The 12822-nt window shown below is 30.4% G+C and overlaps 3 protein-coding genes across 3 annotated transcripts; 1 reads left to right on the top strand and 2 right to left on the bottom strand.

Annotated features, from left to right (window-relative positions):
- The first annotated feature begins 330 nt into the window (after positions 1 to 330).
- LOC110625159 (feruloyl CoA ortho-hydroxylase F6H1-3) lies at positions 331 to 1676 on the top strand. The gene has a single exon (XM_021770708.2). It carries the CDS (start codon positions 426 to 428, stop codon positions 1509 to 1511), a length of 1086 nt encoding a protein of 361 aa, XP_021626400.1. The 5' UTR covers positions 331 to 425; the 3' UTR covers positions 1512 to 1676.
- A 5968-nt stretch (positions 1677 to 7644) lies between these two features.
- Positions 7645 to 8837, bottom strand: LOC110625140 (feruloyl CoA ortho-hydroxylase F6H1-3). Its single transcript, XM_021770686.2, has one exon. The coding sequence runs from the start codon at positions 8816 to 8818 to the stop codon at positions 7727 to 7729; it is 1092 nt and encodes a 363-aa protein (XP_021626378.1). The 5' UTR covers positions 8819 to 8837; the 3' UTR covers positions 7645 to 7726.
- A 1704-nt stretch (positions 8838 to 10541) lies between these two features.
- On the bottom strand, positions 10542 to 11918 carry LOC110625127 (feruloyl CoA ortho-hydroxylase F6H1-3). Its single transcript, XM_021770671.2, has one exon. The coding sequence runs from the start codon at positions 11833 to 11835 to the stop codon at positions 10744 to 10746; it is 1092 nt and encodes a 363-aa protein (XP_021626363.1). The 5' UTR covers positions 11836 to 11918; the 3' UTR covers positions 10542 to 10743.
- Between the last annotated feature and the right edge of the window lie 904 nt (positions 11919 to 12822).

The raw sequence follows: 12822 nt of genomic DNA, 5'->3' as shown, positions 1-12822 counted from the left end.
TTAGGTAATATATAGCTTTGAATATAAAGCAGGCATGCATGTATGGTTCATTGAACAATCAGACAGCTTTGAAAAATAAAAGTTGATAATTGAAGGAAAGGATAATTCTTGTAAGAATTGGAGATGTGGCTTGTAGACTATCAGACCAGTCAACCATTGTAGGTCTCAAACACAGCCAATTGCAGAAGCCACGAAACTGCATAATGGGGTTGGTGAGCTCTTATTATTTTATATTTTAAAACAAAAAATAAAAATAATCACATGTGATTTAATCATCAACAAGCACCTATAAATAGCTTTGGATGATTTGCTAATGGCACCACTGCAATCTTTTCCATTCTCTCTTCAATCTGTGCTCTCATTTCCTCCCCATCTCAAACAATATTACTTGAGTTTTATAGGCTAAGATCTTGATAAGCAAAGCAATGGCTCCAACAATGGCAATATCATCAGCTGATTCCTTTGATCTCACTGATTTTGTCATAAACAAAGGGAATGGAGTGAAGGGTCTTTCTGATTTGGGCATCAAAAGCCTTCCTTCTCAATATATTCAACCCCAAGAAGCATTGATCAATATCATCCCACAAAAATCCATTCCCGTCATTGACATGTCTAACTGGGAAACTGATCCCAAAGTCGCTGAATCAGTCTGCGAAGCTGCTCAGCAATTTGGCTTCTTTCAGTTGGTTAACCATGGCGTGCCACTTGAGGTACTCGATGGAGTTAAGGATGCAACACATCGTTTCTTTGGTTTACCAGCAGAGGAGAAGAGGAAATATTCCAAGGAGCTTTCTTCTACCAACAGCGTCAGGTTTGGAACCAGCTTTAGTCCTGATGCAGAGAAGGCTCTTGAATGGAAGGATTATCTCAGCCTCTTTTATGTCTCTGAGGAAGAGGCTTTTGCATTATGGCCTAATGCTTGCAGAGATGAAGTTCTTGAATACATGAAGAGATCCCAAATCCTTTGCCGAAAGCTCATGAATGCTCTCATGGAGAATCTGAACGTGAAGGAAATAGATGAAACGAAAGAATCCCTTCTAATGGGATCAAAAAGAATTAACCTCAACTATTATCCCAGATGTCCGAATCCTAATCTTACTGTCGGGGTAGGCCGCCACTCTGATGTTTCATCTCTCACTTTCCTCCTGCAAGACGAAATCGGTGGACTTTACGTCAGAGTGAATGAAGGCAAAGGGGAAGAAGATGGCTGGGTTCATGTTCCTCCCATTGAAGGATCTCTTGTGATTAATGTTGGAGATGCATTGCAGATACTCAGCAATGGTCGATATAGGAGCGTAGAGCATTGTGTGATTGCAAGTGGAAGCAAGAACAGAATTTCAATCCCCATTTTCGTAAATCCAAGGCCAAGTGATGTGATCGGTCCTTTGCCTGAATTGATCGCCGCCGGAGAGAAGCCCAAATATAAAGACATTCTTTACTCTGATTATGTCAAGCATTTCTTCAGGAAGGCTCACGATGGCAAGAAGACTGTTGCTTTTGCTGAGATCTAATCATAATACGTCATCAAGTTTCATTCTTCTTCGTAATAAATAATTATTTGCACCACAAAATGTAATTCTCCACTTTTCTGTTTTATTTTTTTTTTATTTTTGGATCTGATGTAATTTGCTTAATATTTTTGTAATTATCTTCCATCTATTTAATATTTAAGTTTTTTTTTTCATAGAATGAAAAAGAATAAGAAAAAAAATGTGGGAAAAGATTTAGTTACTACAGAAAAAATATTTTCATATTGGAAAACTATATATTATGTTGGACTGATAATTATAAAATATTTAGTTATGCTAATTTTATTAAAATTTTGTCTATACTCATAAGAAATTTAATTATTAACCTCATATTTTTTAGATTTTTTTTCAATTTTTTGTTTAGTTTTATACTAATAATTAAATATATTGACTCTAAAAAATTAAAGAATATATAATTTATTTTTGTTGCCTCAATATAAAATCACCTAAAACTAATAATTATTTTTAACATAAATCAATTTTAAAGAAAAAGTTACCTAATTTGCATATTTTTTTCCGTTCTATAATTTTTGTTTTTTATTTTAAAATTATTATTTATTTTTTATAAATAATTAATTATTATAATTTTATTTAAATTTATTTAATTTTTAAAATAACTTCTTATTAATTATTAAAATATTTTTTAATATATAATAAAATTTAATGTACTTATAATGAATATAATTTAATGTATTATTAAAAATCGTATATATGACATACAAATTTATAAAAAAATAATACAGTTAAAATAATATAATAATTTAATATAATATTTACTATAAATTTTATTTTTTAAAATTAAATTATCTAACACATTAATTATAAAAATAATATTTTCATTTCATTTTTCTAAATTTAAATAATCTAACCTATTATCTATAAAAAAAATACTTATTCATATTTAAATATTTTTCAATTTAAATTATCTAACTTATTACTCATTAAATTGATATTTTTAAAATTAAATTATTTTTTAAATTTAAATAATTCATAAAACTCATTAATTAATAAAAAAAATAATTATAAAATACTTTTATTTATAAAAATTAAAATTTATTTCTCTAAATCTAAATAGTTTAATAAATAATTTTAATTATATAAATAGATTGAAAAAGTGAGATAATTGATTCTTAGTAATAAAAATAATATATAAAATTAAATTACTCTTTTTTAACAAAATTTACACATTAGAGTTGAAATTTTAAAAGCAAAAAATAATTTTTTTAGATTGTAAAAATAGAAAATGAAAGGGATAAAATAAAATAAATAATTAAAATTAAATAATATTAAAGACAAATAAAGATTGATTTGATAAAAAAATTAAAAAATTTAATTTTATAAAATAGAAAATATTTTAATTGAATAATTTTAAAATAAAAATTAATTAATAAATTTTTTAAATATATAAAAATTTAATAATAATTTTTTCATTATATATAAAATTATTTAAATATTTTTAAATAATTTATAATTTTTTAAGGGTTTATGCCCCTTAGCTCCACCGGAGCTACGTCCCTGTCGAAGCAGAATTTTGAAACTACAGAATCTTATAGTTATTTATAATTTGTGGAAACTCAAATCAATCGTCTTCTGTCGTTTTCTTTCTTTAACTTTATTTTTATTATTTACTTATCCACGTTTTAAGTTTTGAAAACAAGATTCAAGTCTAAGGGAAGACTACAGAACTTGCTTTTGCTGCTGGCTGCTCTTGCCTGTAGTCAATTATGCCCACCACTTCTCAACTTTTATTATTATTATTATTTTACTATTTTTATCTATGCGCGTGTTCAATAATTTTTTTTAGGGAAAATTACTTTGTAGTCCCTGAGGTTTAACGTAATTAACACTTCTATCCTTCTATTTTGGCGACCCAACACTTAAGTCCCTCACTTTCTTTTCTGTCCAACTTCGTAGTCCTTCCGTCCAAAATAACCGTTTGGGACACGTAAATTGACAAAATTAATCCTCTTCTTCTTCTTCTTCTTCTTCTTCTTCTTCTTCTTCTTCCCCTTTCTGCAACTTTTTCTTCTTCTTCTTCTTCCCCTTTCTGCAACTTCTTCTTCTTCTTCTTCTTCTTCTTCTTCTTCTTCTTCTTCTTCCTACTCTTTCTGCAGCAGCTTCTTCTTCTTCTTCTTCTTCTTCTTCTTCTTCTTCTTCTTCTTTCTACCCTTTCTGCAACTTCTTCTTCTTATTCTTCTTATTCTTCTTCTTATTCTTCTTATTCTTCTTCTTCTTCTTCTTCTTCTGGAATTTCACATTGAAAGAAGGGTATTTTTGAAAAAAATTATCACATCTCACCTTTGACTCTTTGACCAAACGGTTTAAATGGACGGAAGGACTACGAATTTGGACGGAAGAGAAAGTGAGAGACTTAAGTGTTGGATCGCGAAAATAGAGGGACAGAAGTGTTAATTACGTTAAATCTCAGGGACTAAAAAGTAAATTTTCCTTTTTTTTATTTAGCCTATGATTAAGTACTAAGAAAAATTAACTAGTTAGGCGAGGCATTAGTTAAAGACATTCATGAATCTACCTTGCAGGAATTATTCAAAAGCTCTTATATATTGATCATCATAATTATATAGTCCCCAAATTAATTGTGTATTTTTTGCACTTTTTATTATTATTTTCAAGGGTTTATTGTTTTTATTTTTTTATTTTTTAAAATGAGAGATCGAAAATTGAAAAAGTAAAATTTAAAATTTTTTAAATTTATTCAGATATATTTTATAATTAAATTGTCCTTATTATAAATAATTAATTTCACTGTATTAACTTATTTGATTTTTAAAAATATTATTCGAATATTTAGTATCTTATAAATAATTTTAATTATATAAATAGATTAAAAATAATTGGTGGGATTAATTTATAAAAAAAAATACTAGCTATTGAGTTTATTAATAAACACCAGCTGACTAATTATAGATTAACACTGACTTTGTTAATATTGCAATATCAGAGAAAATAATAAAAAATAAAGTTGGGTACAAAGATTTACGAGTGTAGAAGTTGGCTAAGAAAGCATTAATGAAGAAAATATATAATTTATGTTGACTTGGTCCACTAATGACGTCATTATTCTTTGGATTTGACAGTAATTCGATAAACATAAAATAATTATTCCTATTGGTAAATAATTATGATGATCTGAAATTCAAAAAAATTAAATTTTATAGGGGATTTGTAAACTTGGTCTGAGAGGAGGGACTCCTTCCTTTTTATTCTTTTCCCCTGGTAGTGACGTGTAACGGTTTTGCCCTTATTGGACCACCTATCTCTGCTATATAGATTCGTACGTATCAAGGTATTAGATGTCTGATCCATGCTGAACGGCTATTTAATTCCTCCTAGCACGCTTGCGAACGGATCCACTAGGCGAATGGGCTGGTTATCTTTTCCCCTCTTGACCGGACTGGAAGGAGAGATTGGGATAGAGGCCCAAGGGAGGTCTGATCTTAGGGCCGAACGGTCTGGGCTGGCCCATTCAGAAGACTTAGAGGCCCTCAGATGTGGACTGTCATTATGAATCCGGCCTTGTAATGAGATGGTAAAATCCAGTGGTCATCAAATTAAATTTATAATCTATTTTGTTTAATAATCAATAAATATATGAATTTTATTTATTTTTTCATTTTAAGATAAAGGGAAATTTACTTTTTAGTCCCTGAGGTTTAACGTAATTAACACTTCTGTCCCTCTATTTTGGCGACCCAACACTTAAGTCCCTCACTTTCTCTGCCGTCCAAATTCGTAGTCCTTCCGTCCATTTAAACCGTTTGGTCAAATAGTCAAAAGTGAGAGGTGATAATTTTTTTCAGAAATACCCTTCTCTTAATGTGAAATTCCTTTTTTTTTTTCTCTTTCATGCTTTCTCTCTCCAGTTGCAGAAGAAGAAGAAGAAGAAGAAGAAGAAGAAGAAGAAGAAGAAGAAGAAGAAGAAGAAGAAGAAGAAGAAGAAAGAAGAAGAAGAAGCTGCTGCAGAAAGAGTAGGAAGAAGAAGAAGAAGAAGAAGAAGAAGAAGAAGAAAGAAGAAGAAGAAGAAGAAGAAGAAGAAGAAGAAGAAGAAGAAGAAGAAGAAGAAGAAGAAGAAGAAGCTGTAGAAAGAGTAGGAAGAAGAAGAAGAAGAAGAAGAAGAAGAAGAAGAAGAAGAAAGAAGAAGAAGAAGAAGGAAGAAGAAAGAAGAAGAAAGAAGAAGAAAGAAGAAGAAGAAGAAGGAAGAAGAAAGAAGAAGAAGAAGAAGAAAGAAGAAGAAGAAGTTGCAGAAAAAGGAGGAAGAAGAAGAAGAAGAAGAAGGTTAATTTTGTCAATTCACGTGTCCCAAACGGCTATTTTGGACGGAAGGACTACGAAGTTGGACAGAAAAGAAAGTGAGGGACTTAAGTGTTGGGTCGCCAAAATAGAGGGACAGAAGTGTTAATTACGTTAAACCTCAGGGACTACAAAGTAATTTTCCCTAAGATAAATATTACCGTGATCCCAACAAGTCAATAAAAATTTAATTATTAAATTTTTTAAAAATACTTATAAAATCTCATAATTAAATATAGCCGAAGAAATAAGTCAATTCATTTATAGGCATAGCAGACGCGAGTTTGAAAGATCAATTTAAACAAGTCACATATCTCAAATTGTGAAAATATCAATTTAAATAAGTCACATATCTCAAATTGTGAAAGGAACGGTCACTGTTGAATTAAAAGAATTGAAAACTATTGAGAAATCTTCTTGATATAGTACAACAATCACCTACGATCAATGTGAGTATAGAAGACCAATTTAAATAAGCTATATACTCCAAATCGTGAAAATAATTGTTACCTTTGAATTTAAAAAATTAAAAACTAAGTGAGAAGTTTTCATTTTAAGATAAATATTATCGTATGTGATCCCCACAAATCAATAAAAATTTAATTATTTAATTTTTAAAAAATACCTATAAAATCTCATAATTAAATGTAGCTGAAGAAATAAGTCAATTCATTTATAAGCATAGCAGACGCAAGTGGGGAAGACCAATTTAAACAAGTCACATATCTCAAATTGTGAAAGGAACTGTTACTATTGAATTTAAAGAATTGAAAACAATTGAGAAATCTTTTGATACAGTACAACAATCACCCACGATCGATGCGAGTGTAGAAGACCAATTTAAATAAGTTAGGTACTCCAAATCGTGAAAATAATTATTACTTTCAAATTTAAAGAATTGAAAATCAGTGATAAGTTTTCTGATATAGTACAACAATCATCCAAAGTAGACTACTCGAAAACAAAGTCTCTATCCAAAGTAGACTATAAGCTGGCACTCGAAAATAAAGCCCCCGCAATGATCTGATTAGATGATACTCATTTTCTTGGGCATAAAAAAAGACCCGGATATCATAGGTCTCAATTTTTCATCAAGACTTGCATTCTTAAATACAAGGCGATGTTTTATAGGAAATTACTATTAGAAAGCGCAATCCAACAAATCCTAATTACACTTATAATTATGGGATCCCAAATTCATTAACCGATACTAATTAAATTTCACTAATAATATTTTTTTATTGTATAAAAATAAATGAATTCAAAATACACATTTTTAAATAATTACTTTTGAATTTAAAAGATGATATTATAATCGGTGTTTACTATATTGAGTGGAGTGTTTGGCAGACACGAACTATCCAATCAATTAAATCAGATTCAAGCTGAAAAATTTTAGCCTTCTAATTATTTGTCATTTTTATTTCTAACTATCTTTAATTTTTTTTTTTAAGAATTGTGTTTATATTTTCAAAACCTTGTATTTAATTACATTTCCAAGTAATTAAATTAATTTCCAACTTAAGTTTCACTGCAATCTTATAATTATCAGTTAGATTTAGTGAAGCAGCGTTTAGACAATTCATTTCTTATAATTGTTTGATTTCAGAAATCAGAAGTTATTAATTATGTCATATACTTTATTATTTGGCATGTCCACATTATCAAGCTGTTAGCCTGTTTTTCAAGCAAACAAAAATATTTTTTATAAATAATATAATGAACGAGTCTAAGTATTATATCTATGTATTAGAATAAATTTTAGTTAAATTTAAATTACAGAATAGAAAAAAAAAGTAGAGAATTAATTAATTAACTGTGTTATTACATTTCAAGGTTCAAACAATTATTTATTACAAAAAGAAGAATGATGTTTAATTGTAGTATTACGATGAGATCTCAGCAAAAGCAACAGTCTTCTTGCCATCATGAGCCTTCCTGAAGAAATGCTTGACATAATCAGAATAAAGAATGTCTTTATATTTGGGCTTCTCACCGGCGGCGATCAGTTCAGGCAATGGACCGATCACATCACTTGGCTTTGGATTTACGAAAATGGGGATTGAAATTCTGTTCTTGCTTCCACTTGCAATCACACAATGCTCTACGCTCCTATATCGACCATTGCTGAGTATCTGCAATGCATCTCCAACATTAATCACAAGAGATCCTTCAATGGGAGGAACATGAACCCAGCCATCTTCTTCCCCTTTGCCTTCATTCACTCTGACGTAAAGTCCACCGATTTCGTCTTGCAGGAGGAAAGTGAGAGATGAAACATCAGAATGGCGGCCTACGCCGACAGTAAGATTAGGATTGGGACATCTGGGATAGTAGTTGAGGTTGATTCTTTTAGATCCCATTAGAAGAGATTCTTTTGTTTCATCTATTTCCTTCACGTTCAGATTCTCCATGAGAGCACTCATTAGCTTTCGGCAAAGGATTTGGGATCTCTTCATGTATTCAAGAACTTCATCTCTGCAAGCATTGGGCCATAATGCAAAAGCCTCTTCCTCAGAGACATAAAAGAGGCTGAGATAATCCTTCCATTCAAGAGCTTTCTCTGCATCAGGACTAAAGCTGGTTCCAAACCTGACGCTGTTAGTAGAAGAAAGCTCCTTGGAATATTTCCTCTTCTCCTCTGCTGGTAAACCAAAGAAACGATGTGTTGCGTCCTTGACTCCATCGAGTACCTCAAGTGGCACGCCATGGTTAACCAGCTGAAAGAAGCCAAATTGCTGAGCAGCTTCGCAGACTGATTCAGCGACTTTGGGATCAGTTTCCCAGTTAGACATGTCAATGACGGGAATGGATTGTTGTGGGATGATATTGATCAATGCTTCTTGGGGTTGAATATATTGAGAAGGAAGGCTTTTGATGCCCAAATCAGAAAGACCCTTCACTCCATTCCCTTTGTTTATGACAAAATCAGTGAGATCAAAGGGATCAGCTGATGATACTGCCATTGTTGGAGCCATTGATTTGATTATCAAGACTTTCACCTCACAGGTAATATTGTTTGAGATAGGGAGGAAATGAGAGCACAGATTGAAGAGAGAATGGAAAAGATTGCTGTGGGTTGCTCATTAGCAGATCATCCAAAGCCTATTTATAGATGCTTGTTGATGATTAAATCACATGTGAAGAATGTTATTTTTTGTTTTAATATACATAATAGTAAGAGCTCACCAACCCCATTATGAATTTTCGTTGCTTCTGCGATTGGCTGTGTTTCACAATGTTTGACTGGTCTAATAGTCAATAAGGCACATCGCCAATTCTTACAAGAATTGTTCTTACCTTCATTTCTCCACTTTCATTTCTCAAAGCAGCCTGATAGTATATGTAACTATTCTACTTCTATATTTGAAAATAACATTTTAATATCTTATCTTTGATTTTTTAAAATAAAAAAATTAAGATAAACTAATATTTTTAATATCTTATCTTTGATTGTTCAAAAAATAAACATGTTTAGTTTACTTGAAAATTTAAGGGATAAAATATGAATTTTTATATAACTATATAAATTATATTAAAATTTTAATATATTTTATTTATAGAATCAAAATGCTTCAAAAACTTAATTAAACAAAAGTATTGAAAGGACAGGAACCAAAATCCTTTTCTCACTTTCCTCTCCTGCCATTTTTCTTATTTAGAATTGTATGATTGCACTACTAATATTTTTATTTATTTATGAAAAATAATTTTTATTTTAAAAAATGAAAAATATATTTTAATAAAATAAATTTTTTTACTTAATTTTAATTCAAAAAATAAAAAAGTAGCGTGAGGCAAGATTTAGGCCGTGTGAATTAGCTGATTGACGCCCTACAGTGGCTTCTTAAAGGAGCGAAATGGAGAGAAAACCTCATTTTTTAGAAGTTTATGGAAAATCATCTAATAAATGGAGAGTAGTAGGAGAAGGTGCTATTCTCTGCCACTTATATCAGTAATGTTAAAAGATTAAGAGAAAATAGGATTTATAAGAGTGTATAAATTTGATCTGAGAAGATCATATATTTTTTTTATTTTTTTTTTTATTTTTTAATGATTTATAATCGCCACTCTACTATAATATTATCTATTTTTATTATGAAAATTCATATATATGAATGTATTCGCTTGTCTTTTTCGTCAAATGGCCATTTAATTTTATTAATGCATGCATATTGATAAGACTATATCATAATCGGGTCTGCTTTCCTACTCCATGTTCCGTTACAGGTACTAGACTCTCTGCTAATAAATTCAAATCTTAAGTCAGTTCGGCTTTAGTCACAGGCCGAATGACAGCATTGATGGATTAGCATGGTCCATGTCCCATAAATAGCAATAAAATATTTTTTTCTATTATATAAAAGTAATATTATAATAATTATATATTCCGCACCGTGCTTATAAAAATTAATATTTAACTATTAAAATATTAGTACAATATTTTAATAAAACGTGAAAGGTAAATTATTCGTTTAGCTGTTACTAGTTTATTCTATACATAATTAATTTGTAAATAAATACTTCTTTATTTTTCTCACCAGGCTATGTATTTATTTTTCTTTTTCTTAATTGATTTATGTTAAAAATAATTAATTATTGGGTATACATGATTTTATATTGAAAGAAACAAAAATAAATTATGTACTCTTTTTAGGGTCAATAAGTATAATTATTATTAGTATAAAACTAAAAGAAAAATTACTGAGGAAGAGCTCTTAAACGAATTAGAAAGATAATTATTCTTGGACGATACATTTGACACATCTTAAATAGATGAAAGATAATTACAAAAATATTAAGCAAATTACATAAAACCCAAAAAAAAAAAAAAAAAGAAGAAGAAGAAATTATGGTTCAAACAATTATTTATTACAAAGAAAAATGATGTTTAATTATAGTATTACGATGAGATCTCAGCAAAAGCAACAGTCTTCTTGCCATCATGAGCCTTCCTGAAGAAATGCTTGACGTAATCAGAGTAAAGAATATCTTTATATTTCGGCTTCTCTCCGGCGGCGATCAGTTCAGGCAATGGACCGATCACATCACTTGGCTTTGGATTTACGAAAATGGGGATTGAAATTCTGTTCTTGCTTCCACTTGTAATCACACAATGCTCTACGCTCCTATATCGACCATTGCTGAGTATCTGCAATGCATCTCCAACATTTATCACAAGAGATCCTTCAATGGGAGGAACATGAACCCAGCCATCTTTTTCCCCTTTGCCTTCATTCACTCTCACGTAAAGTCCACCAATTTCGTCTTGGAGGAGGAAAGTGAGAGATGAAACATCAGAATGGCGGCCAACCCCGACAGTAAGATTAGGATTCGGACATCTTGGATAGTAGTTGAGGTTGATTCTTTTAGATCCCATTAGAAGAGATTCTTTTGTTTCATCTATTTCCTTCACGTTCAGATTCTCCATGAGAGCACTCATGAGCTTTCGGCAAAGGATTTGGGATCTCTTCATGTATTCAAGAACTTCATCTCTGCAAGCATTAGGCCATAATGCAAAAGCCTCTTCCTCAGAGACATAAAAGAGGCTGAGATAATCCTTCCATTCAAGAGCTTTCTCTGCATCAGGACTAAAGCTGGTTCCAAACCTGACGCTGTTGGTAGAAGAAAGCTCCTTGGAATATTTCCTCTTCTCCTCTGCTGGTAAACCAAAGAAACGATGCGTTGCATCCTTAACTCCATCGAGTACCTCAAGTGGCACGCCATGGTTAACCAGCTGAAAGAAGCCAAATTGCTGAGCAGCTTCGCAGACTGATTCAGCGACTTTGGGATCAGTTTCCCAGTTTGACATGTCAATGACGGGAATGGATTGTTGTGGGATGATATTGATCAATGCTTCTTGGGGTTGAATATATTGAGAAGGAAGGCTTTTGATGCCCAAATCAGAAAGACCCTTCACTCCATTCCCTTTGTTTATGACAAAATCAGTAAGATCAAAGGAATCAGCTGATGATACTGCCATTGTTGGAGCCATTGCTTTGCTTATCAAGACTTTTGAGGTAGGGAGAAATGAGAGCACAGATTGAAGAGAGAATGGAAAAGATTGCTGTGGTGCCATTAGCAGATCGTTCAATGCTATTTATAGGTGCTTGTTCATGATTAAATCACATGTCAATACTCTTGTTTTTTTTGTTTTGTTTTAATATTATAAAATAATAAGAACTCACCAACCCCATTAGGCTCTTTCGTGGCTTGTTCAATTGGCTGTGTATGAGACCCAGAATGGTTGACTGGTCTAATAGTCAATAAGGCTCATCTCCAATTTTTTTTATTATTGTTATTACTTTTTTAAAGGCACATCTCCATTCTTACATTGTTCATTACTTTCTTTATCCACTTTCACTTCTGCAAAGCAGTCTGATAGTTCAATGAACCATAAATGACTAAAGCAGGAATTTTACTTAAACTATTTTAAAAAGAATTATTGAAATATGAACTGAATGACGACAAAGATTCCGTTCATATCTAGTCTATTTCTATGTTGAAAATAACATTTTAATTTCTTATATTTAATTTTTAAATTTCAGATGAAAAAAAATTATCGAATAAAAAATAAATTCAAAAAATTATTTAAGTCGATTTAGATAAAAAAAATTTTCCGAAGACATGGTAAGAAGAGAAAATTTAATTCTCTCATTTTTAGTTATTTGATTAGCGTGCACTCTTAAAAAAGTAAAATATTATTTTTTAAATTTTAAAAATTTTTTATACTCAATATTTGAATTCAAGATTTTTAATTAAGAAAAAAGAAACTTATACTATTCTAACTCATTTTTTGGATTCTTTTAATTTTCTAAATAATATAGTCAATGGAATTATTTATGACTAATATATACGCTTTTAATTTTTATATTTATTTTTTAATTTTAATAAAAAAGTAAATTAATATTTTAAATTATTATTAATTAGACTAATTTTACCTGAAAATTTTTTAATGAAGATATCACAATATTATAAAATA

Source organism: Manihot esculenta, chromosome 10 (assembly GCF_001659605.2).
Source record: "Manihot esculenta cultivar AM560-2 chromosome 10, M.esculenta_v8, whole genome shotgun sequence".
In the NCBI taxonomy this organism is placed as follows: domain Eukaryota; kingdom Viridiplantae; phylum Streptophyta; class Magnoliopsida; order Malpighiales; family Euphorbiaceae; genus Manihot; species Manihot esculenta.
Note: the sequence above shows the minus strand (reverse complement) of the source record. Positions and strands in the feature narration are given on the sequence as shown.

Excerpts from the sequence above, each read along its gene's own strand:
- LOC110625159 (XM_021770708.2), top strand. The coding sequence starts at position 426 with ATGGCTCCAACAATGGCAATATCATCAGCTGATTCCTTTGATCTCACT.
- LOC110625140 (XM_021770686.2), bottom strand. The coding sequence starts at position 8,818 with ATGGCTCCAACAATGGCAGTATCATCAGCTGATCCCTTTGATCTCACT.
- LOC110625127 (XM_021770671.2), bottom strand. The coding sequence starts at position 11,835 with ATGGCTCCAACAATGGCAGTATCATCAGCTGATTCCTTTGATCTTACT.